The 24,480-nt window shown below is 43.3% G+C and overlaps 1 protein-coding gene across 3 annotated transcripts; it reads left to right on the forward strand.

Annotated features, from left to right (window-relative positions):
* Nucleotides 1-1,351: 1,351 nt before the first annotated feature.
* On the forward strand, nucleotides 1,352-13,324 carry RMDN1 (regulator of microtubule dynamics 1). Of its 3 annotated transcripts, XM_085890201.1 has the most exons (10): nucleotides 1,420-1,609; nucleotides 2,031-2,130; nucleotides 2,505-2,601; nucleotides 4,530-4,689; nucleotides 4,813-4,902; nucleotides 4,985-5,040; nucleotides 7,663-7,750; nucleotides 9,581-9,611; nucleotides 11,419-11,552; nucleotides 11,987-13,324. In XM_085890201.1, the coding sequence occupies exons 1-10, from the start codon at nucleotides 1,517-1,519 to the stop codon at nucleotides 12,035-12,037; spliced, it is 900 nt and encodes a 299-aa protein (XP_085746327.1). In that variant the 5' UTR covers nucleotides 1,420-1,516; the 3' UTR covers nucleotides 12,038-13,324. The 3 variants fall into 3 exon arrangements, 2 of the variants coding, with proteins under 2 accessions (XP_085746328.1, XP_085746327.1); XM_085890202.1 differs by lacking the exon at nucleotides 2,505-2,601 and having other exon boundaries at nucleotides 1,352-1,609; XR_015060512.1 differs by lacking the exon at nucleotides 9,581-9,611 and having other exon boundaries at nucleotides 1,419-1,609.
* Nucleotides 13,325-24,480: the final 11,156 nt, after the last annotated feature.

Genomic DNA, 24,480 nt, shown 5'->3' on the forward strand with positions numbered 1-24,480 from the left:
GAGATGGGGATGGGCCTGGCATCTGCCTGGGGGATGGCCAGACGGAGGCCCCCGGAGTACCGGCGGAAAGTGGACGCAGCGACGCGCTGTTCTGGCACATGCTCCCATACCTGACCTGACCTGAGGTGTTAGTGACGCAGCACAATACCGAGATAGTTGTTTATTGATGAGGTGTTAGTGACGCAGCACAATACCGACAGAGTTGTTTATTGATGAGGTGTTAGTGACGCAGCACAATACCGACATAGTTGTTTATTGATGAGGTGTTAGTGATGCACCACAATACCGACATAGTTGTTTATTGATGAGGTGTTAGTGATGCACCACAATACCGAGATAGTTGTTTATTGAAGAGGTGTTAGTGACGCACCACAATGCCGATATAGTTGTTTGTTGATGAGGTGTTAGTGACGCACCACAATACCGAGATAGTTGTTTATTGATGAGGTGTTAGTGACGCACCACAATACCGAGATAGTTGTTTATTGTAGAGGTGTTAGTGACGCACCACAATACCGAGATAGTTGTTTATTGCAGAGGTGTTAGTGACGCACCACAATACCGAGATAGTTGTTTATTGAAGAGGTGTTAGTGACGCACCACAATACAGAGATAGTTGTTTATTAAAGAGGTGTTAGTGACGCACCACAATACCGAGATAGTTGTTTATTGAAGAGGTGTTAGTGACGCGCCACAATACCGAGATAGTTGTTTATTGAAGAGGTGTTAGTGACGCACCACAATACAGAGAAAGTTGTTCATTGAAGAGGTGTTAGCGATGCACCACAATACTGAGATAGTTGTTTATTGAAGAGGTGTTAGTGACGCACCACAATACAGAGAAAGTTGTTTATTGAAGACGTGTTAGTGACGCACCACAATACAGAGAAAGTTGTTTATTGAAGAGGTGTTAGTGATGCATCACAATACTGAGATAGTTGTTTATTGATGAGGTGTTAGTGATGCATCACAGTACTGAGATAGTTGTTTATTGATGAGGTGTTAGTGACGCACCACAATACCGAGATAGTTGTTTGTTGATGAGGTGTTAGTGACGCACCACAATACCGACATAGTTGTTTATTGATGAGGTGTTAGTGACGCACCACAATACCGACATAGTTGTTTATTGATGAGGTGTTAGTGACGCACCACAATACCGACATAGTGGTTTATTGATGAGGTGTTAGTGACAATGAGGGAGACTGTGTTCCAGAAACCCCATTGTGATATTCGTTGTTATTTAACTTGTGCGATGTGTATCCGCCTCATCGGTATAGTTCGTAGTTGAGCCTTCTCCGTCCCGTCGACATCGTCGGACTGTTCTGCGCAAAGTTTTTCAAAAGTGTAATACTGTGTCGGTTTTATTAATACCGACTTTTTGAGGATCGTGTACATCTTGGTATTATAGAATATCTACCGAAACCATGGGTCATGAGACAACAACAACATCCGAATATACGCGAGGACACGGCGACAAGTTCAACCCGTTTGGTGGACCTTGGTGGCGACGCGGATGGCGGGGCGGTTGGTCACGTGGCCGGTTCGTCGCTGGTTCGTGCGAGTCTCCGGTGGACGAGCGCGCCCGCGGTTCTCTCGCGGCACGCAGGTACGTGCACGCTGATTGGCCATTGCTCTTCCTTTCGCCCGTCTGATGCGTGGTCCCCGAGTCCTGAGGTGTCTTCCGTAACCAATCAGCGTGTAGAGCGCTCGCCAAGCGGCTTAAGCACTTAAGCAAGCGCTCACCAAGCGGCTTAAGCTCTCAAGCAAGCGCTGCAACTAAACGGTTGATAAGGAACGCCTGGCTTGGTAAGCGATAGCAACCTGATTGGTAATGGGACATACTCCTGCACTCAGCACCCATACAGTCTTCTCTCCAGTCCTCCCGTCACTTAGCCCCCCCCCCCCAATCGGTATTTTATATTTGTGATGACGTATAAAACATGTTAGACATGTGTGATGTCATGTGTTATCACATGGTATTCATGACCTGCAATGCCATTGTGTTCTGTTCCCCGGAATATCCCCAGGTCGCTGCTCTGTGTACAACCGCTCAAGTCTCATTGCTCGGTCTTGGAGGCATCACCTGGTTCCATCAATGGCCCCACACAGCAGCCTGTCTTTCCAAAGGTGCCATTCTGAGGTCACAAATGGCTTTGGTGTTTCATAGTGAACTGGTCTGTACTTGTGTATGTGAGCGAAACAATGGGTTCTGTCAATTGTTACCCTTATAATTACATTGACCGTCGTGGGGATCGATGTGTGGCGGAGGGTGAGAGTAGGAAACGAGCCAAGGGGCGTTCGATATGCAAGGGCTGCAGAGGGATCATGTCCGAACAATCAGATGTACCCTTTTCCACACATTATGTACCCTCGTCACCTGGAGTCGAGGTCCGAGAGGCCGAGACTATCGCTGGATAGAAATCGATCGTTTCCCTTGGACGCTCATCACGGCCTTCACAGGGACAATTATTCCGTTACATGTGAGCTGCCTGTGTCTGCAGAAATGGAGGTCGATGAAATTATCGAGAGGGCCGACTATCTTTACGGAACGTCTGAAACTGAAAAACTCTACAAGTTCTTGATCGAGTATTCAGACAGGTGAGTGTCACGAGTTCTCAATAGTGTAGACAGGTGAGTCACGAGTTATTGATCGAGTTTAGGCAGGTGAGTGTCACGAGTTCTCGATAGAGTATAGGCAGGTGAGTCACGAGTTATTGATCGAGTTTAGGCAGGTGAGTGTCACGAGTTCTCGATAGAGTATAGGCAGGTGAGTCACGAGTTATTGATCGAGTTTAGGCAGGTGAGTCGAGTTATTGATCGAGTTTAGGCAGGTGAGTCGAGTTATTGATCGAGTTTAGGCAGGTGAGTGTCACGAGTTCTCGATAGAGTATAGGCAGGTGAGTCACGAGTTATTGATCGAGTTTAGGCAGGTGAGTCTCGAGTTATTGATCGAGTTTAGGCAGGTGAGTGTCACGAGTTCTCAATAGAGTATAGACAGGTGAGTCACGAGTTATTGATCGAGTTTAGGCAGGTGAGTCGAGTTATTGATCGAGTTTAGGTAGGTGAGTGTCACGAGTTCTCAATAGAGTATAGACAGGTGAGTCACGAGTTATTGATCGAGTTTAGGCAGGTGAGTGTCACGAGTTCTCGATAGAGTATAGACAGGTGAGTCACGAGTTATTGATCGAGTTTACGCAGGTGAGTCTCAAGTTATTGATCGAGTTTAGGCAGGTGAGTCTCGAGTTATTGATCGAGTTTAGGCAGGTGAGTGTAACGAGTTCTCGATAGAGTATAGGCAGGTGAGTCACGAGTTATTGATCGAGTTTAGGCAGGTGAGTATCACGAGTTCTCGATATAGTATAGACAGGTGAGTCACGAGTTATTGATCGAGTTTAGGCAGGTGAGTGTCACGAGTTCTCGATAGAGTATAGGCAGGTGAGTCACGAGTTATTGATCGAGTTTAGGCAGGTGAGTCTCGAGTTATTGATCGAGTTTAGGCAGGTGAGTGTCACGAGTTCTCGATAGAGTATAGGCAGGTGAGTCACGAGTTATTGATCGAGTTTAGGCAGGTGAGTCTCGAGTTATTGATCGAGTTTAGGCAGGTGAGTGTCACGAGTTCTCGATAGAGTATAGGCAGGTGAGTCACGAGTTATTGATCGAGTTTAGGCAGGTGAGTGTCACGAGTTCTCGATAGAGTATAGACAGGTGAGTCACGAGTTATTGATCGAGTTTAGGCAGGTGAGTGTCACGAGTTCTCGATAGAGTATAGGCAGGTGAGTCACGAGTTATTGATCGAGTTTAGGCAGGTGAGTGTCACGAGTTCTCGATAGAGTATAGACAGGTGAGTCACGAGTTATTGATCGAGTTTAGGCAGGTGAGTCTCGAGTTTTTAATCGAGTATAGACAGGTGAGTGTCATGTCCTGAAGGTGGGAGTTTTTAAACGGTTCTTTTTGAGTTTGTGGAAGCTAAAGCCAAATAGCTTTGTGTTGGTTGTAAATACTGTTGTCTTTCCTTCTTTTTATTCACACTTTAATGTTTACTGGTGAAGGGGATGTAGTTTATCCTTAGTATGATCCGTCATCAAACACGTTTCCAGTCTAACATGTGTAGGTGAGTGTCTATGCATAAAACGGACTGATTTTTGTGAAGCACTTCCCGGTGTGTGGTTTGTTCGTGGGAGTTACAAGAGAGGTGGTTGCGGTAAACTTGGCTCCATTCGCTTTGTTCTTTCCGGAGAGGCAGTGGCCGTTGCTTGTGTAAGACACTTTTTGTTTGTAATATAAAGTGGAGACACTGATTCATTGTGTTATTCGAAACCCAGGTACGGTTGTTCACCTCCGAGTAAAATTCCTCGTTAATCGGCCTTTCATTTCCCCATGAGTAACATCGCACCAAATCATAGCGATAGTGTAACGACCAAACGTATCAACGGCGTGCCTTGGAGCCGGATCCTAAAACGATGTTGAAATGCCTTTTCTGGATTAATGAGGGGTTTTTTGGGGTTGGGGGGGGGATGTGGGGGCAGCACAAACGATGAAGTTTTATGGCGGCTTGCTCGGGCCTCTCGAGACCTTGCTCAGCTCAGCGGCACACCCGTGGAAGAGAGACGAAGACTTGCTTATGAAGCGCTCGAGTTTTCCAAGCAGGCATTGGATGGAAACCCACGGAACTTTGCCTGTCACAAGGTGAGCGGTGCAGTGCAACCCTCACAACAAGGGATCCGTTTTATGATCAACTTTCAGGAACTCTGCAGTTTATGGAACTATGTGTGCTGCACATGAAACCGCATGAGGACCCCTCTTTCACAGTGGTACGCAATCTGCATCAGCGATGTCGGTGACTTTGAAGGCACCAAGGCGAAGATCGCAAACGCCTACATCATTCGGGAGCACTTCCAGGTTTGTACACCAATTGTGGACCATTGTACATGCACACCGACACGTTGGCACGTTATTGGCGCTCCTCTCTCTGTCATTGCAGAAGGCAATCGAGTTGAACACCAATGATGCGACATCAGTTCATCTCATGGGATTGTGGTGAATACATATTTTGCATTTCATTATACCGCGATTCAAGTGCTTGATGTTTGAGTTTACCCTTCGAGCTTGCATTCATCAAAATCGATTTCCATGAAGATCGTAACGCGTACACGACGTGCCCTCTTCAATCTGGTGCACCCCAGAGCTACAAATTGCATGAACAGTCATTACCATGCATGCAAAGCATAAAGCAGGGTTAAACAATTGGTTCACTCCGTCTGTGTACGAATGTCGGTTTATGATCGAGGAACAACTCGATTTACATTGAACGTTACATTTTGAACATGAACCTGTAATTTAACATACTTTGGCTTTGAGCTCGTCCCGATCGTGCATGTTGCAGAGAGGAGTGAAATGATATTTTACTCTCTCTGCCTGTCTGGCGGTCAAACAAAATTGAAAATAGTTCCAAACAGGAAACGTACTGTTTTTAAGGATGTTATAAAGGACACAAACAACTAATGTGATGTGTTACATACGGTGGTGTGAAAGACGCTGGATCAACGGCGGTAAACTTCCAAATAAAATTTATTTTTCAAACAACCTTTGAAATCTTTATTTTATTTCATTTGAATTGTACGAGCAGAGTACCCACCCTATGGGCGGTCTTGTTCCAAGCATTCAACACATTCTTGTGACGCATACCTTTATTTGGGCAGTGTATCGGCAACTGACAGCTGTGTAGGTGGAAAAAAAAAATTCACCCGGGATACAAAAACATACCGACTGCTTATAATTCAAAACACCTCGTTGCACTGGAAAATGTGGGGACAGGAATACTGTACTGTAAATGGTGGAGACTTGTAATACCCTCCACCACCTGGTGGCAGCGCTACACGATACACATTTACATGGAGAATTTGAGTGCCTCCACCCCATCCCCTCACGACCACTGGCAAAGATTAACCAGAGTTGGTGTCAAAGACACCCAATGCTCGCCTGTTTATACATTTATCGTTTTTAAAAGACGAGTCTAATAATTAATATTTTTTTTTATAAAGCATTGCAGTGAAGTCTGATCCAAATAATTTTAAAGCAATATATGTATTTGTATATTGTAATCAGTAACAAGAGCGCAAGTGAGAACAATATACGCCCGAACAAGAAGGTATATACAGAATTGTGCTACTACATGGAAAAGAGCATCCTGGTTGCCATGGCAACCACTTTAGATGACGACGTATGTCGCGACACACCGTCTCCACAGTTTGTACCTATGTACCAAATATGAAACGTAAAAGTTGAAAACTTTGGGAGTCAGAGTGCAGAAAGGAACGGATGGAAAAGAGCATCCTGGTTGCCATGACAACCACTTTAGATGACGAACGTATGTCGCGACACACCGGCTCCACAGTCTGTACCTATGTACCAAATATGAAACATGAAAGTTGAAAACTTTGGGAGTTGGAGTGCGGACAGGAATGGATGGACGGACGGACTGATGACCAGTATCACATTATACGCCCCAATATATATATATATATATATATATATATATATATATATATATATATATATATATATATATATATATATATATATATATATATATATAAATATATATATATATACACACACACACACACACATCGGGCATCTAAAAAATAGTGTAAAATGACCGTTTTTACAGCCATTTTTTCCCTGCTGTGCAGGGGTTTGGCTTTTTCTTGAGGCAATGTTTTATGGCCGGATGCCCTTCCTGACGCCAATCCTGGTCGCCTCTTACGACACACAGGGATATGGTACACCTATTCTAACCGGGGCATACACCGGGACCAGTACACTGGCACTCATTTCGCCGACCTCGGAAGGATGACAGGCTGAGTCAACCCCCTGGTGTTAATTCAGCAGCCAACGGGGCTTGAACTCAGGACACTGGGATCCCAAGCCGCCACCCTAACCACTAAGCCAACACCAGGCTTATCTAAAAAATAGTGTGGTAGATAAAAACATTAGAAAGGAAAAAATAACTTGCACCAAAAATTTTAACATTCTCACGCTCACGCCGGGGGTATCGCTCTAGCTCTCTGTTCTTCGAACAGGCGCGCTAAAAAACGCCCCAACACATTAATTGGGGTCATGTTGATCCTCTGTAACAAATCTGGATGTAATTGGCCCGGAACTGTAGGAGGAGTAGCGTGACAAACAAACACCGGTCTGTGAATTATCGTCGGGATACTTGAACGCTGAAGAACACAAATCACCTTTTTGGCACTTTCGAAAAGCTTCAGTTTAGCAGGACTTGGACAAAATGTTACGTCATCTCAACCAATAAAATTTGCCGCTCATGCTCAGTGTTGGGGAATGTTGAGATTCAGACAAAATGGCGGCTCACAGGAAATGTAGATCGTGCTCGGAAATGCAAAGCAAGACTTGAAAAGACCCTTCCCACGTCCTTTTTCTCAAGACCATGGGGGGTAAGGTGTTCTATGAACTCTCTCGTGCTTACGAATCAATCAAAGTGCGACAGAGTTTTCCTTTTTGGAAAACAAGTTTCAATCAGTCGTTAGCAAGTCTCCTTTGTTTGTTTATTGTTGAACTACATTTGTTCTGCATGACGTCATTATTTATGTGGACACGATCCTTTGTCGTCCCCCCCCCACCCCCCCCCCCCCCCAGGTGTTATACGTTTGCGGAGATGCCCTGGTATCAGCACAGGATTGCATCTGTGCTTTTTGCAACACCACCAAGTTCAACATTTGAGGAGGTAACTAATATAAGTGGATTCAACACATGGAGCTAACTTACCATACAAGTAAATAGGTTCATTACATTGAGGTAACTTACTGTACAAATACAGCTTCAACACAAGGGAAGGTAACTTACCATACAGGTTAACTCTTAACATACGCACTGGGATTTAACTTCCCATACAGGTTAACTCTTAACATACGCACTGGGATTTAACTTCCCATACAGGTAAACAGGTTCAATTCACTGGAATGTAATTGTACAGATAACCATGTTCAACACATGTTGGTAACTTACCATACAAGTAAACAGGTTAAATGCATGGAGGTAACGTACCATACAAGTAAATAGGTTCAATACATTGAGGTAACTTACCATACAGGTTAACTACTCAAATACTGGGATTTAACTTGCACAGGTAAATGGGTTCAATACGATGGAATGTTATCGTACAGATAACCAGGTTCAACACATATGGAGACTACAACGGAACTCGCATACCTCCACCAGGCTATACAGTTTAGGTTTTTTATCCCACTGATAGGCCTGATCTGCATTCGGACATTCACCAAAACCTAATTGGCTTGTTCTTGTCACCTACACAACTCATCATCCAAATCCATCCATAACTTTTTGAGATATCCTGTCATATATTGTTTTTGGCCCTTTTACCTAATGGTGAAGAATCACTTAAAAAAAATTTCAGATTTGGAACCATAGATGGATCTTCACAAAAATCGAACTAATTCGACCCTGTCAGCCACGCAACCTGTCCACCAAGTTTCGTCAGTATCCGTCCATAACCTTTCAGAATATCCTGCTCACAGACAGACAGACAGACAGTGGTGAAAACATAACCTCCGGCCACCTTCAGTGGTGGAGGTAATAATGTCCCATACAGGTTAACTACTGACGTACTGGGATTAAACTTAACATACAGGAAAACGGGTTTAATACACTCGGATGTATCCGTACCGATAACCAGGTTCAACACATGGGGAAGTAACTTAGCATACATTACAGGTTAACTCCTAACATCCTGTGATTTTACTTCTACAGGGAAACAGGTCCCACAAACGGGGATGTTACCGTCCAGAAAAACAGATTCCACTAGAGGGGCACTCGGTAGAGCGCGTACCTCCACCAGGCAATGCCTCATCCAATAGAACATACCATGTTGTATGTCGTTTTTCACCCTCTCTCTCTCTCAATGGTGAAGAATCGTTTTGAAAAGTAAATAATTCTCGTATCCGGATCCAGATTTGGATCTTCGCCAAAATCAAATCGGTTCATCCTCGTCACACACCCATCCTGTACACCAAGGCTCGTCCTAACCCATCCACAACTGTTTGACATATCGTGCACACCAACAGACAAACAAACAGACAGACAGACAGACAGGGTGAAAACATAACCTGTGTCCTCCTTCGGTGGGCAGATGTAACTAGTCAGGAGATAAACCGCTGTACAAATAAACACCTTTACATGTTCGGAGGTAACAATGTGCAGGTGAACAGGTTCATTGCTCCAGGAGGTAAATTACCGTCAGGATGAACAACACAAACGTTAGATGGCCAGGACATTGTAATGTTCCGAAGGCTCACCTGGAAGGTTTGAAGATGGTGCTTAGTTTCATTCGAGTCCTTCTCAGTTCCACTCGTACCTGACTGACCCAGAAGGATGCACCAGCTCCCAATTGCTTCCTCATGGTGACATAAAATGTTGTTGTTTTTTAAACAGATTGGTATTTATAAGCATTCTTTGTGCTTTGGGATGAGGATTAAACTACTTTCACTGGAGTCGTTTTGTGAATTTTGTTGTTGTTGTTGTTTGCCTGTTTGTGCAGGCGCTGCAGTATTTTACAAGGGCAGAGAAAGGTAACACTTATTTTGATATGATCATCATTACCTCCACCGCTGAAGGTGGAAGGTCATGTTTTCACCCCTTTTCTGTCTGTCTGTCTGTCTGTTTGTCTCTGTGTACAGGATATCTCAAAAAGGTTGTTGATGGATCCAGATGAAATTTGGTGGGCAGATGGGGTGTGTAACAAGGATAGACTGATTAGATTTTGGTGAAGATCCGAATTCGGACATGATATGAGAATTATTTAATTTTTTTAAAAGTGATTCTTCACCATTGAGCGATCAGGCTAAACTGATATATAGCATGACATCTCAAAAAATGATTGGCCCCAATATATTCTACTGGATCAGGTATTGCGTGGCGGAGGTGTGCGCTCCACCGATTGCCCTTCTAGTTTAATCTGCAACAAGCTTGTCGCGTGGAAGTTCAGACACGTCCACCTCCTACGCAAATTGTCAATTTTGTTTGAAAAACTCGAGCAACGTGTGATTGCACGTGCATCCGTGGAAATTGCACACCGATAAATAATCACCAAAAAAAAAAAAAAAAAATTAATGACTTGATATTCCATCCCAAATCCGGATTTAATACGAATCCAATTCACTTCCTGCAATTCACATCTTCACAGCACATGCCGAGTCCCACGTCGGCGGGAGAGCGATTTCTAAAAATGGTGGAGATTGGAGTGGATGGTGACTTGTCTCGTGATCCAATGAGCAAATTGTATTGTAATAGATCCCATGAACGAGTGATTATTTTTTCAGTGCTGTGCCAAAAAAGCACGAGTTGAACTTTCCACCTGATGAGGTGGCTGTCGAGGTTGCTCGTTAAATGTCATGAAGAGTATGACTCCCGCTGTGGGATGCTGTAGCTGCTTCCCATCCTGATTGTCTTGGAGGTACTAGTCCAAATCTTTTGTGTTACTGGCATCTCTCAGCAGGTGGCAGAGTGTCATGGTCTACCTCTGAGCAAGGTGGACTCCGATTTCGATCGCCTCGTTTCTGGAATCTTTCCACCCTCCTCGATTCATCCGTCTACCCACCGTTCCTCCGGTCACACGGATTCTTCCCCAATCGCACACCTGATTACCCTCCCCAACCCGATTGATCTCCTGCATTCATTCATCCCTCCATTCCCTCAGCTGTGGAACCAGTTCCCTGTGTCTATCTCGTGCCCTCCTTCTAGGTCTTCAAGAGTGCTGCCCATATTCACCTCATGCTCTTGTACCCAACCCCCAATCACCTTTAGTTCTGCTGACTACCAACAACTGCCCCCTCCGGTTTTCTCTCTCCATCTTCTATTCCCGCCACTCGACTCGTTTGTGACGTCCTTGCGGTTTTGTCTGCCCGTTCCCTCGAGGCCCCCTTGTTCGTCGAGTTGAGGGTAGTGGACAACCCTGTCTCTCTCTCGTGCCCCCTCCATTTTCTCATTGATGTTTACAACCCATTAAAATATGGAGAGTTTATATTCACGCATTTATAGCTTTCACCATGACGGTGGAAAAAAAAAAAATCCTTTTTGTGGTATTTCTTGAAATGTTATCAAGAAAAACAAAAATATTACATGTGAAACAAAATCAAAGTAATTTGAAATTTAAATGGGGGTGGGGATGTGTGCAAACGGTTTTAAAAAACCGTTTTATTACACAAGCCTTAACTTGGCCAATTTATCCAACTGGCTCAGACATTTTATTGCCCTGAAACCGGCCAAGACTTTCTAAAATGTAACTCACGTGTGTGCTCCGCTGTTGTTTTTCCGTGTTGAACAGTCGCACCTTTTGTTCGGTGATGTTATGGTGATTGTGGTGTGGTTTTTTTGCAGTCGAGCCAAACTTTTACAGCAAGAACTTGCTCATGCTCGGCAAGACCTTGCTGAAGCTTGGAAATCAGAAGTACGCGCTGCTGTGGCTGACGAAGGCTCAGCAGTTTCCTGCACGAACCGAGGAGGACAGGCAGGTACGACTTGAGGACTGGCAGGTGCTGCCGTGGTGGTGGCAACGTGTGACGGGACCGGGGGCAGTCACTACGAGTAGTGGCAGGGTGGTCGCTAGGCGTGGCGAGGGGGAAGGGGGGTGGCAGCGCTGTGCAAGCCCGTATAAGGGAGTGAATGGTCGAATAACAACGTGTGTTCTCCAGTTACCCGAGATTGTCTCGGTGATCCTTGTTTGGCATTGTTGTGGAAGTTTTACAGTTTGTCGAACTTTGTCTTGAGCATGGGGAGTGAAACGAACGAATGTAAGAATAATGCTCGTGAGCCATGGCTGAGTGTAAAATGAGTCTGGTTTGTCACAGAGAAGAAAGTGAATGAAAATTATTTGTTTACATGTTGTGCGCACACACAGGTAGAGGTTGTAACGATTTGTTTTAACAAGATTGTCTGAATTGTTTAGGTTCAAAAGGAAGCTGCGGAACTCTTAAAGGATGCCATCAGGAAGAGGTGATTTGATTCGTCGTCCTTTCCTTCCCTACATGTGGATGATTGATGATGGTAGTTACCACTCTCCAGCTGAATTTGGATTCTGTTTGTGCACTTGATGAGTGTAATAATAATAATAATAATGATGATGATGATGGTGTGGTGGTGGGTACCATTCCGAAACAGCATTTTGATTGTGCCATTTGCTTTAAGCTTTGGCTCTAAAAACGATGAGATCGAGAGAAAAGGTTCTCAAACACATCCCTTATGAATCTGTCCCAGGAATTAAAAAAAATAATAAGGTCCAGTTTATTGGTCGAGTTCTAAATTGCCAAGTGCAGGTTGTACAGGTGTAAAATGGGAATGTGTACCTGTGTCCATTCACTTGAATCTTCTTCATTAAAAAACGTGGGGAAAAAAATTAAAAAATTAATTAACATGATTAAAAAACATCATGTGGGGAAAAGAAGAGTCAGTAAAATGTGGAAATAAACTTGTCTAAATCTACGTATTACGCATACAAATGGTAGGGTTAGTTGACATTGATGATGATGGTTAGTTGACATTGATTCAGCCATGATGCTGAAGTTGTTTTGTGTGTAAACACCAACGGTACCACCGTGCTAATGCAGTTGTTTGTTCATCTTGAACGATTCCCTTTTGTTATCTGTTATAATTGTGTGTGTGTGTGTGTGTGTGTGTGTGTGTGTGTGTGTGTGTGTGTGTGTGTGTGTGTGTGTGTGTGTGTGTGTGTGTCCTCCATAACTCCGAAACCATGAAACCTAGTAGGCTAAAACTTTGCAAGAAAACTCCAAAGGGAGTGCATCAGTGAAAATTGGGTGTTTGCGTTAATTAAAACACCCCTTTTGAAGATAATTAAAGGGGTGCTCAGCATAAAAAAAACACAAAAAATCTTTTCCAAGATGGCGCACTGTCAGCATGTTTCCGAACCCGAACCCGAACAGTTCTCAACCTTGCTGGGGTATTAAGTCGCCATTTTGTTTTGGGACTTTTTTTTTCGTCCAGGTGGAACAGGCCGTATTTGCTCGATTTGAAGTACTTTTTTTTATTGGTTCATGAGCACCAGCTAGAATGACCACTATATTCGTTATGTCTGTGTGTCTGTCTGTCCAGAGCATAACTCCATGGACTTTGATCCGATCTTGATGAAACTTGGTTACGTGTTCGATATCAATGTCTAGTTGTGTTTTCCTGCATGAGGGCGTGCTACGCCCATTGTGGGTGGAGCCACGTCCAAAAATAGCCATTTTTAGGATGTAGTCGGATTAAAAATCTATCTTCTCCTCGGGAATTGACTGAATGGAATGGGTTCTTGGGTATTTGAATAGCAAAATGAATTATCTAAAACGTGTCATTGTCCGATTTTTCATTTTCGTCCCAAGGTCAAGGTCACAAGGTCAAAAACTTAGAAAATTTCGAATTTTGACATAAAAATCATACGACCGCCCAGACTTTGAGAGCGAGGATGACAATATTTTTTCTGCATAATCTTGAGGTCATTCCCCACCTAAAGTCTTAAAACCATTTTGCTCTATCTCGAACACCTTGCCCGTGGCGTCCCCTTCAAGTTTGTTTTTACGCTGATTTCATCAAAGTATGGATAATCCGAGGAGTGCGAAATGCCATATAGCCGATATGACGTTACATTGTTCCTGGAATGTTACAGAGGAAGTTTTGCACTAAAGGTCATAATCCTTGACCTTTAAAGGCCACGAAGGTCAAATTTTCAAAGTTGTGGGAATCGAACCGGGTTTTCGACCTTCATCGACGAACTAATTCCAATAAGCAATAGCACGTATCCTGTTTCCTTATTTTAATGTCCACAGCATTGTTTTGTGACCTTTAAAGGTTATGCAAAGGTCAAATTTTGAAAGTTGTTGATCGAAACCGGGTTTTCGACTTTTTGCAGCTCACAACCTGTCACTCGTACCACATCATGTTGATCATTTTTATAACTTGGTCAAACATTATCACATTGTCTCATCCTTGACTTCTGAAACAATCTACATCGTCAAAGCTCGTGAACCATCGTCGTCTTCAGATTTGTTGTTATTATTATTATTATTATTATTATTATTATTTTCTTTGCACAAGATCGCATCGTTTCACCTTTTTGTGCAATCTGCTTTCATTATAGACACACATATATACATATATACATATATATTATGGATCTTCCTCACTTCAACCAATCTTTGGCAAATTATCTCATTTGTTTTAGACCGAGTCATAAACAGAATACACCAAAACGACAACCACAGAGGGTTAACTACAAATAGAGTTCTTTAAAAGTCGAATGCAAGTGGAAAATTAGCAAAATTCAATTCAAAAAACAGAGCCACGATTCAAGCCACAGAGATCACAAAATGCCGGTCTGCGCGTTCACAGCTCGAACCAACACGAGGGAGTTTCGAACACGAGGTTCAATTTGACGTTATATATATATATATATATATATATATATATATATATATATATATATATATATATATATATATATATATATATATATATATATATATGGGGAGAGGAAGGATTCAGAAGAAACGACGATGGAACAACTGATCAACTCTTCCTGAACAAGGCCAAACTCAACCTGCAGGATGAAAATACCAATCTGTCAACAACATGATAGATGATAAAGAGTGTCCCACACTCATGAATGGTAAAATACATGCAAATATATCGGATCAGTCCACAAATAATCAAAACTACAATGGAGCACTGGAATACCACATTAGTATTACAGCACTCAGGAGGAAAGATTGAAATACCGTACCGGCAGTGAAGATACGAGGCGGGATCGTTCACGGCAATAGCCTTTTCCTCCTGCTGTTTTGTCTGGCTCTGGGCCCACTGAATAACCTCACCAACAGGTGAGGACACAGACACACCATAACGTCTAACAGGAGAACACCAAAAAGAACAGGAAAGGTGACACGTCGACAACGCTGCACACAAATGATTTCAAACTTCGCACCGAATGACGAAAAATTGGAAGAATTGAAATTGGTGAAATGGTACTCTGATGACTTTCAAATGGAATTTTGCCAAGGTAAGTGTGCCAAGTGCACATTCGTGCATGGTAGACCAACAATAACAAAAACGACAACGTAAAAATCCACCCGGATACAACAATACAGGAACGAGATAACGAAGCATCGTTCAAATACCTTACAATAGAAGAGGGCTTCCAAATACGTCACAAACAACAGCACAGAACAATTGGTTTCCATCTTGTCCACACCCATCCATACGATATGTGTTCTACGGCCTGTTTTTGTCTGTTATGTCCTGATTGGTTCCACGAGCCTCGACTTTGTATACCAAAAAAAAAAAGTTGTACACGAGAGAGTGATGGAATCCTGACGCACATAAAGCGCAGATAGTGCAACATTTACAAACGAGATTGACCCAATCCAATGTTTTCGATCGATCAATAAGTTGTGAAACTCATTTTACTCTCCTTTACTTCTGCCGCTAAAGGGGGACGGAGATCATGTTATCACAGTCCGTCTGTGAGCAGGAAATCTCAAAAAGCTATGGACGGATTCAGACGAAACTTGGTGGTCAGGTTGGATGTGTGACAAGGACGAAGTCATTAAATTTTGTTTCCAGATTCAAGAAATTAAAAAAAAAACAATGTTTTTAAAACGATTCTTCACCATTAAGAGATGTGGCCAAAAACAATATGTACTATTGTGCAATTTTTCAAAAAGTTGTGGACAAATTCGGACTAAACTTGGTGGACGAGTTGGGTAGGTGAGCTGTTCTAATTTCTTTAAGCGTCAGGTGCATACAATTACAACTCTAGACATTGTTTATACATGTTCCCATTTAAGAGCTCTTTCAAGCAGAAAAATAATAAAAGGCTTCCTTTTTTAATTTTTATATCATGGTATTTTTACCACTGGCTTCGGCTTGTTAAATACTTACTGTACATAAAAAGGAAATATCAATCGATATACACTGATAACTGGGAGAACGATAAGAGCATGGAGGTTTATATAAAGAGCTGGACAAATTGGGCAAAGACAAATAAGCCAAAATGGAGTGGCGAAGAGGGGATCAGCTCAACTGGGACGGACAACGAAGATCAAGGACTCTACACAAATGGCTTTAAGAAGATGGCGGGACGAAGCCAATCGGCCAAATTTGGGTTCTGCAAGGTAGAAACAGAAAGTACGAGTCACCTCCTATCGGGATGTAAAGAACTCATGTCAGAACAGGGGTGCACACAAAGGCACAACAATGATGGAGAGTAATCCACTGGCACGTCTGCAGAAATTTCAATATCCCAGCTTCAGAAAACTCATGGAAACACAAACCAAAATCAATCATTGAAAACAAGGAGACAATGCACACGTACGACGTGATGATACCATCGAGCATGAGCGTAGAAAACAAAGCACTGCAACCGGACATAGTACTCAGATTTCAAAAAGGAAAATAGAGCATTGAGATCGAGGCATCAGTACCCAGCGACTTTGGTCTAAATGACATGGAAATTAGAAAATAAACGACCAAGTACCAGAATCTGAAAAATGAACTCAAGAGAACGAACGTGGAAGCTAAAGAGTGTCGACATTGTACCAGAAAAAAGTTGGAGTGAAGAAGAAGAACCTCATTTAGATCTTAAAACCATATTGAGCAATATTACGACAGAGATGGAAGCTGTCCAGGGTTCAGTGACGATCTTGAAAAGAACCCTCAGACAAAAAAAAAGTTTGGGAACACCACAAGTTGGTCCATGAATCGTGATCCCTCACCGAAACGGAGGTGGATACTTCGAACCCTGGGAGGACTCGATTCTACTTTCTGAAACCCACAAATGACGATCACATCCAAAGGGAGAGGCATACTCCGTGATTGAGGGGCGAGCCTGGGTGGAGAGGGTCCGATAAATGTTTTTCCGGGTGAGGAATGTCAAGATGGCATCTGGTGTTGGAGGGGAGTTCAGTGATGGGGATTTCCAGGACGTGTCCGAACAGAGCGTGAGGCAAACTGGAAATAAACCTGTGATTGCACTCATTGCAGGTAAAATGCGACCAGAAAACAGAAATTTTTGAGACATGGTCTTTGCCCCTTCTGTTCAATTTGAATTTTTCAAACCATGCGGAATGGCTTCCAGGATTGCCTAACTCGAGGAATGCACATCCTCTGAGCTGTCTCGCATGGGGTTGAATCTCGGTATGGCTACAAACGGTGATCAAACGAAGGCTAAAGTCGGTCTCTGCATCGGAGGACAGGCCCAACAATGGATGACATCAACAGAACGTTGATTGAGGTATGCTGACCGCTCACCACCGTGGGAAGCAAGGAGAAGCTGACATTTCGAGCATTCCACCTCTTTTGCTGCGACGAAGGGTTAACCCCAGAATCATCAGCTTCTTGCTTCCCACGACGGTGAGCATACCTCAATCAAGGTCCTGTTGGAGGTCCCTGATGAAGTTGAGAGAAAGTAACAAAAATTGAGCAAACTTTTATCATCAATCAAATGAGAACGTTTCTCTCCACCAATCCGTTGGCCGTTTATGGAGCCAGTGGTAATCTGATTGATATTAATCGGACAAGTGGTTCCAAGTTATGGCCATTTATTTACCAAACCAATGACAGGACACGGTGCTATGACGTCACAATTGACATCACAATTCTTCTTTTTTATTGATTTATTATTTTTTTGCACATACGGGCACGCACCAGTTATGAGAATATGGAGAAAATTATTTAACAATTTGGTCAAAAAGTCAACGTCACATAAAATCATCAATATTCATCCAAATAACCTGAAATTTTAAGAATTTGTATATTGGGTCATGCAAAACAGCATGCAAATTCCTTGAATGAATCATCCTAACAACCTTTCAACCTGGTTTCTCGATACAAGAAGCACATTTCGTCTGATTGTGCGACGACTTGGGAGGTCATTTTTTTTTTCAGTTCAAACTCCAAATCTCCCACAAAGTCTTTTGAAGTCGGAGTCTTCAACAACAGAGATACAAGCTGCATGTCCCTATCGATCATATTGATCAACATCTGGTTAATAATGTGGTGTATCTTGGGGAATGAGCGCCGCACTTGGAGCAGTTTGAGGTTTTTACAGAACATGCGAAGAACGGTTGTTTGCGAAGTTGTTGCGGTTGCAGACTTTTGTTTCTTTGATTCTGCATTGTCAAGCATCACTAATTATTATTATTCAGTCTGATGCTTGGTTTTTAAATGTTTTCGCATGATTGGATGTGTTCATGTAATGAGTAATCTCTTATGAACAAAGAAAGCATCTAACTTTTGGAAAGTTTTCTTTATCCTTTTGAAAAAAAAATTCCAAACTGCACGTCTGGACCTTTTTTTGTTTTTTTTGTACACGTTGTCGAGGCTCATGTACGAGCTAAGAACAACATGTTAAATTTATAATACCTACATGCTTATCAATCGGTTTTTTACTGACCCCTGTCTGAATTTTAAAGGACAGTGGATATGCCAATAGAGAACTATGAAAAAAGCTTTTGTCTCCAAAGCACTTCTTTCTATGAAGTACCGAAAATCGAAATCAATTAAGCTTCACCACTCGATTCCATAGCTCAAACCTGGAATCGAGGGCTTTGGCATTGATTCTGCCCACGTCGAGTGCTTAGGAATCCATTCAGTCCACGTCGAGTGCTTCGGAATCCATTCCGTCCACGTCAATTGCTTCGGAATCCGTTCCGTCCACGTCGAGTGCTTCGGAATCCGTTTCGTCCACGTCGAGTGCTTCGGAATCCGTTCCTTCCATGTCGAGTGCTTCGGAATTCGTTCCGTCCACGTTGAGTGCTTCGGAATCCGTTCCGTCCACGTCGAGTGCTTAGGAATCCGTTCCGTCCACGTTGAGTGCTTCGGAATCCGTTCCGTCCACGTTGAGTGCTTCGGAATCCATTCCCTCCACATTGAGTGCTTAGGAATCCGTTCCGTCCACGTCGAGTGCTGAGTAATCCATTCCGTCCACATTAAGTACTGAGGAATCCATTCCGTCCACATTGAGTCCTACTCAGAAATAAATTTCATCCACATTTAGTAATACGTTGGAATCGATTCCATCCACATTGAGCAATACTTTGGAATCGATTCCATCCACATTAAGTAAAACTTTGGAATCGATTCCATTCACATGGAGCAATACTTTGGAATAGATTCCATCCACATTGAGTTATACTTTGGAATAGATTCCATCCACATTGAGCAATACTTTGGAATCGATTCCATCCACATTGAGTAATACTTTGGAATAGATTCCATCCACATTGAGTCCAACTGAGAAATAAATTTCATCCAGATGGAGCAATACTTTGGAATCGATTCCATTCACATTGAGTAATACTTTGGAATTGATTTCATCCACATTGAGCAATACTTTGGAATCGATTCCATCCACATTGAGTAATACTTTGGAATACATTCCATCCACATTGAGTCCTACTTAGAAATAAATTTCATCCACATTGAGCAATACTTTGGAATAGATTCCATCCACATTGAGCAATACTTTGGAATCGATTCCATCCACATTGAGTAATACTTTGGAATCGATTCCATCCACATTGAGCAATACTTTGGAATCGATTCCATCCAAATTGAGTAATACTTTGGAATCGATTCCATCCACATCGAGTAATACTTTGGAATAGATTCCATCCACATCGAGTAATACTTTGGAATCGATTCCATCCACATTGAGTAATATTTTGGAATCGATTCCATCCACATCGAGTAATACTTTGGAATCGATTCCATCCACATCGAGTAATACTTTGGAATCGATTCCATCCACATCGAGTAATACTTTGGAATCGATTCCATCCACATCGAGTAATACTTTGGAATCGATTCCATCCACATCGAGTAATACTTTGGAATCGATTCCATCCACATTGAGTAATACTTTGGAATCGATTCCATCCACATTGAGTAATACTTTGGAATCGATTCCATCCACATTGAGTAATACTTTGGAATCGATTCCATCCACATTGAGTAATACTTTGGAATCGATTCCATCCACATTGAGTAACACTTTGGAATCGATTCCGTCCACATTGAGCACCACACTCAGCTCTGGATACTCGGGTCGCAGGTTCAAACCCATGTTCCAGCTCCGGATGCTGGGGTCACAGGTTCATTCCAATGTGTCATTTAGATTTGTCCATTTTCATCGATCATTTCATTGTAATGAAACGGCAGAGGTGTACCAACCTTGTCCTATCTGCTCTCCAGTCCTTAGATATTTTAAAATGTAATGTTTTGTCAGTATAAAAAGATTGGCTTCAAAAAAGCTTGCCTGGAAATTATAGTTTATTGCAGGAAAGTAAATCCCAAATGTTGACATTTACACTATTAACCTTTCTCATTCATACAAAAAGTACTTTGCTACATTTTGTTTGCCAATCCATCCCCCCCCCCCTCCCTTTCACTTTTCCACGAGGCTCCATCTCCGTTAGAAAAGACACAATTCAGATAAGTTATTTGACATTTCGTTTATTGTTCCTGTTGCTATTTTCTCATCTGGAACATTTTGTGTGCAGCCTTGCACAAATCGTTTATACAATTTAGACCCCAGGAAATGTACATGCCTGACTGGTTGCACACAAGGAGCTTTACTTGTACCAAGAGGATTAAAAAAAAGGTTTCCTTATAAACCCAATGCCTTATAAATCACCAACATGGCTCACCCATAAAGGCTGCAGCTGTGCCCCAATACTCCCACAAACTAACCACAACTGTTTTGCAATTGGGAACTTTAATATCAAAGATTGCTTTCCGTTTGGAACAGACCAAGACCTGCATTTTGGATTGCAGAGCAAGCCTCTCAGCTGGGCTATCAAAGCAGTGTTAAGGGGTAAAACACATTGACCCAACAAGTATCCCAGTTTGACCCTCGTTGGAAAAAATCACCAGGAAAAATGAAGCCCAGGGTTCCCAAACTGAACCAACCGTCAAAGTTGCTTTGGATAATTCAAAATGGAGACAAGGTCCCAAATTTATAAACTCACTAGCAGGGGTGCCCAGCATTACTCTTCCTCCCATCCTTTCCTCTCCATCATCTCACCCTCCCCCTGCCTCCCTGCAGACTCCTATCACTTCCCCTTCCTCCGGACTCCTACCCTAAAAAGTGGAGGTTGGCTTTGGGGCTTCCCACTCCATGGGGACATGTGCAGTGCAAAAATGCAAGTCATCTCCACAGCTGACTTGTGATACCCTCTGCCACCACCACCTGGTGGCACGACATGATACACATTTACAGATATTTTTGTCGACCTTCCCTCCCGAACCCCCATGACTACAGATAAAACCAAGTAGTCCATGCTGACCACGAGGTCGAACGTGGTCCATGTGCCAAGTTTAGTGGAAATTGGCCCAGTAGTTTTGGTGTGATTGGTGTGACACACAGACGACAGACAGAAAATGACATTTATTTATTACATTACCCTGATCATGTCGCTCACCTGTGAAGGTAGCTGTTCCCAATTATGACCTGTTAACTAACCACCACTTTTACATCTGGGACTATTGAATGTTTCAACTTTAGACTACCTTTTGGACTGCAGAGCAACCTCAATAGATTCCATCCATCTTGTCACATATCCGCAAAGCCTTAGGGCCCAACAATGAAATTCACTATTACATGAGGTTCACTACAAAGTCTGTGTCATATGGTCCCTGTTCCTGTAAGTTCACAGCATTACAAAAAAAAGGTGCAAAAACTGATCCCCTTAACTCCAAACTTATCAGTTTACTTCCAATCATCAGCAAGGTCATGCATTCTCTCATCACAGTTGATATGAAATCCTTCGTTTTCTTCAATGACCTCATCTCATCACCAAATCAGTTTCAGACTAGGTCACTCCACCTTGGACATGCTGCTTCTACTCACCCAACAATGTTTGGAGGCCTTAAATGTCAGACATGAGAGATCAGGGCCGTCTCTCTGGGCATACGTATCTTGTGTTTTTGATACATTCCGGCATCCCGCCTTACTCTCCAAACTCTCTGCCTGTGGCATCCAAGGCAAACTCCACACATGGATTACTGACTTCTTCTACTCTCGTCAACGTGTGTCTCTCAACAGAATCCTTTAATCTCCTCTCCCTGTCAAGGCTGGAGTGTGTCCAATGTAGTGTCCTGGACCCAGTTTCTGGAAAATCTCCCTGGAAAAAGACCTTTATCTCTTTGCCAATGACTCTACCCTCTGTCATAACATTCCTTATCGTTCAGACAGGAAGGCTGCAGCCTCTACCCTCTCTTCAGACCTTGAAAAATAAAATCACAAGCTGGTCAAACACTTAGACAGTGAGTGTGTGAGATTTGTCAGGATTGAAAGACTTATTCCCTCTCCAGAAGGACCGTCTGGCAAACCCTCCCATCGACTTTCTGAACAATCCTCTTCAGGAAGCTCAATCATTCAAACTCCTGGGTCTCACTGACGGCCATGATTTTTCTTGGGGGAAACCACAGTTCACAGTTGGCCTCCAAAGCCAGCCGCCGACGGGACATCCTCCTCCATACAAAGTCCTTCCTTAGCACACCTGAACTTCTTTCCAACTGCAAGGCTTTCATCTGCAGCTTGATGGACGACTGCTCTCCCCTCTGGGCTGGCTCCCCTGCCTCACACTTTGCTCAGCTTGATGCTGTGTCAACCAAGACCTTCAAGATGATTGGAATCTCCTGCAATGAAGTTGAATCTATGGGCTTATCACTTCGCCATCGCAGACACGTCAATGGTCTCTCTGTCGCTTCCTTTCTGGTCTTGCACCCTCTGCTCTTTCCCTGCTCCCCACCCTTCCCAAGGTTTCTGCAGGGCACACAAGGTCCACCATCTACCCCCTTCTGGTGAAACTACCTAAATCCAGGATCACTGCTCACCTCCACTCATTATTCCTCTCTTGTTCACCATGTTCCCACCCCAAGCCACCCCCCTCCCAAATTTTCAGTTTTCCATCCTGAGAATTTCCTTCTGCCTCCATTCCTCCCCACACCCATTCTTTGTCCAAGTCTGCCTCTATCTTGGTCTTCAACTCTCCTGTTGGTGTTTCCCCCCTCTCTGTACTGTTCCTTTTGGCCTGTTGCATCCTGATCTCTTCAGTGTACCAGTACAATCTCTTCCATGAGCCTCGACTATGTGTACAAAAAACATGTCTGGGAAGTTTTTAAACTCTAACAAATGAAGGAATGACATACACCGGCAGAGAAGTTGGAAGCTTGTTCCACACATGCTAGAATGGGATTATATATGTACCTAGCAATGGGGGAGAGAAAGGTACATGGACAGGATTTGGTAGGTAGTTGGGTATGGATGGGTGATTGAATAAAGGTGTAGAGGTCATGATGTCTGTGAGAGGGTCTCATCTAAAGGTGAATGTTTTGTTAGTGTTTATTCATTACTCACCCTTCAACAATAAATAGAAAATTTAAGAAAAAAAACGAGACCCGGTGATATATCTGTCCTGCCCCCATTGTTCTCCCCCTCCACAACCCCCAACACAACCCTATCCTCCTCCCAGTGAAACTAGGCAGATAAATCGACGTGAGGGGCTGGCAGGATGGCCTCGAGGAATGCACACTCACATTTTCTTTGTATCCATTGTGGAGGCTCATATAAGAGCGAACACACAGAATATACAACAAGAGGGCCGGGAGAGGGAAGCACAAAACAGTCGGGAGCAGAGACATTGGGAGATCTGTGGAAGGGAGAGGGATGGGGTGGGGTACACAGAGTAAACAAGATGGACACTACAGGGACTTTTAGAAAGGAAAACAGGGGAATTGAAGGTGGTGGATTAATGGGGGTAGAAAAGATCATGGTTTTGGATGGGGGAAGATAAGAGATTGTGGTGAACAGCTGTTTTGAAGACCTGGAGGGAAGAATGGGATTGAAGAGAGTGTGGGAGTTTATTTCAAAGGTGGGGAAAAAAAGGAATGAAAGAATGAAGGTGAGCATTGATTCTTGATTTTGGCAGTTTCACCAGAAGGGGGTTGCTGACATACCTTGAGTACCCTGGGGAAATATTGGGGGAACAGAGGACAGACAAAGCAGGGGGAAGACAGAAAGACCGCCGACCTGCGTGCGGTGAGAGAGTGAGAGACCCAAAGACTCAGCCTCATCACGAGAGATATCAATGATCCTAACAGCCATGGTTTCCACAGCGCGAAGCCAAGTAAGTTGGGAGACGGGATCACCAGGCCAGAGGGGAGAGCACTACTCCACCAGGCTGTGGATAAATGTGGAAAGCTTTGTACGTGGTCAGGAGCTCAGGTATGCCAAGGAAGGACTTCGCACGATGGAGGATGCCCAGTCTGTGACTGGCTTTGGAGGCCAGCTTGGAGATGTGGCTTTCCCAGGAAAGATCATGGCAGATTTGAGCCGTCTCACCTGAGTTCAAATATCGGCCCAGCGTCAAACTGTCATTCCGATGTCTC

This window comes from Eptatretus burgeri, chromosome 7, assembly GCF_056783735.1.
Source record: "Eptatretus burgeri isolate ZD-2024b chromosome 7, Ebu_testis_v1, whole genome shotgun sequence".
Taxonomy (NCBI): Eukaryota; Metazoa; Chordata; class Myxini; order Myxiniformes; family Myxinidae; genus Eptatretus; species Eptatretus burgeri.

Bases quoted from the DNA above. Each gene is read 5' to 3' on its own strand.
- RMDN1 (XM_085890201.1), top strand. From the start codon at position 1,517: ATGGCGGGGCGGTTGGTCACGTGGCCGGTTCGTCGCTGGTTCGTGCGA. The intron at 4,690-4,812 runs GTGAGCGGTGCA...CCTCTTTCACAG, and splicing joins GGAACTTTGCCTGTCACAAG to TGGTACGCAATCTGCATCAG. The intron at 5,041-7,662 runs GTGAATACATAT...CCCCCCCCCCAG, and splicing joins GTTCATCTCATGGGATTGTG to GTGTTATACGTTTGCGGAGA.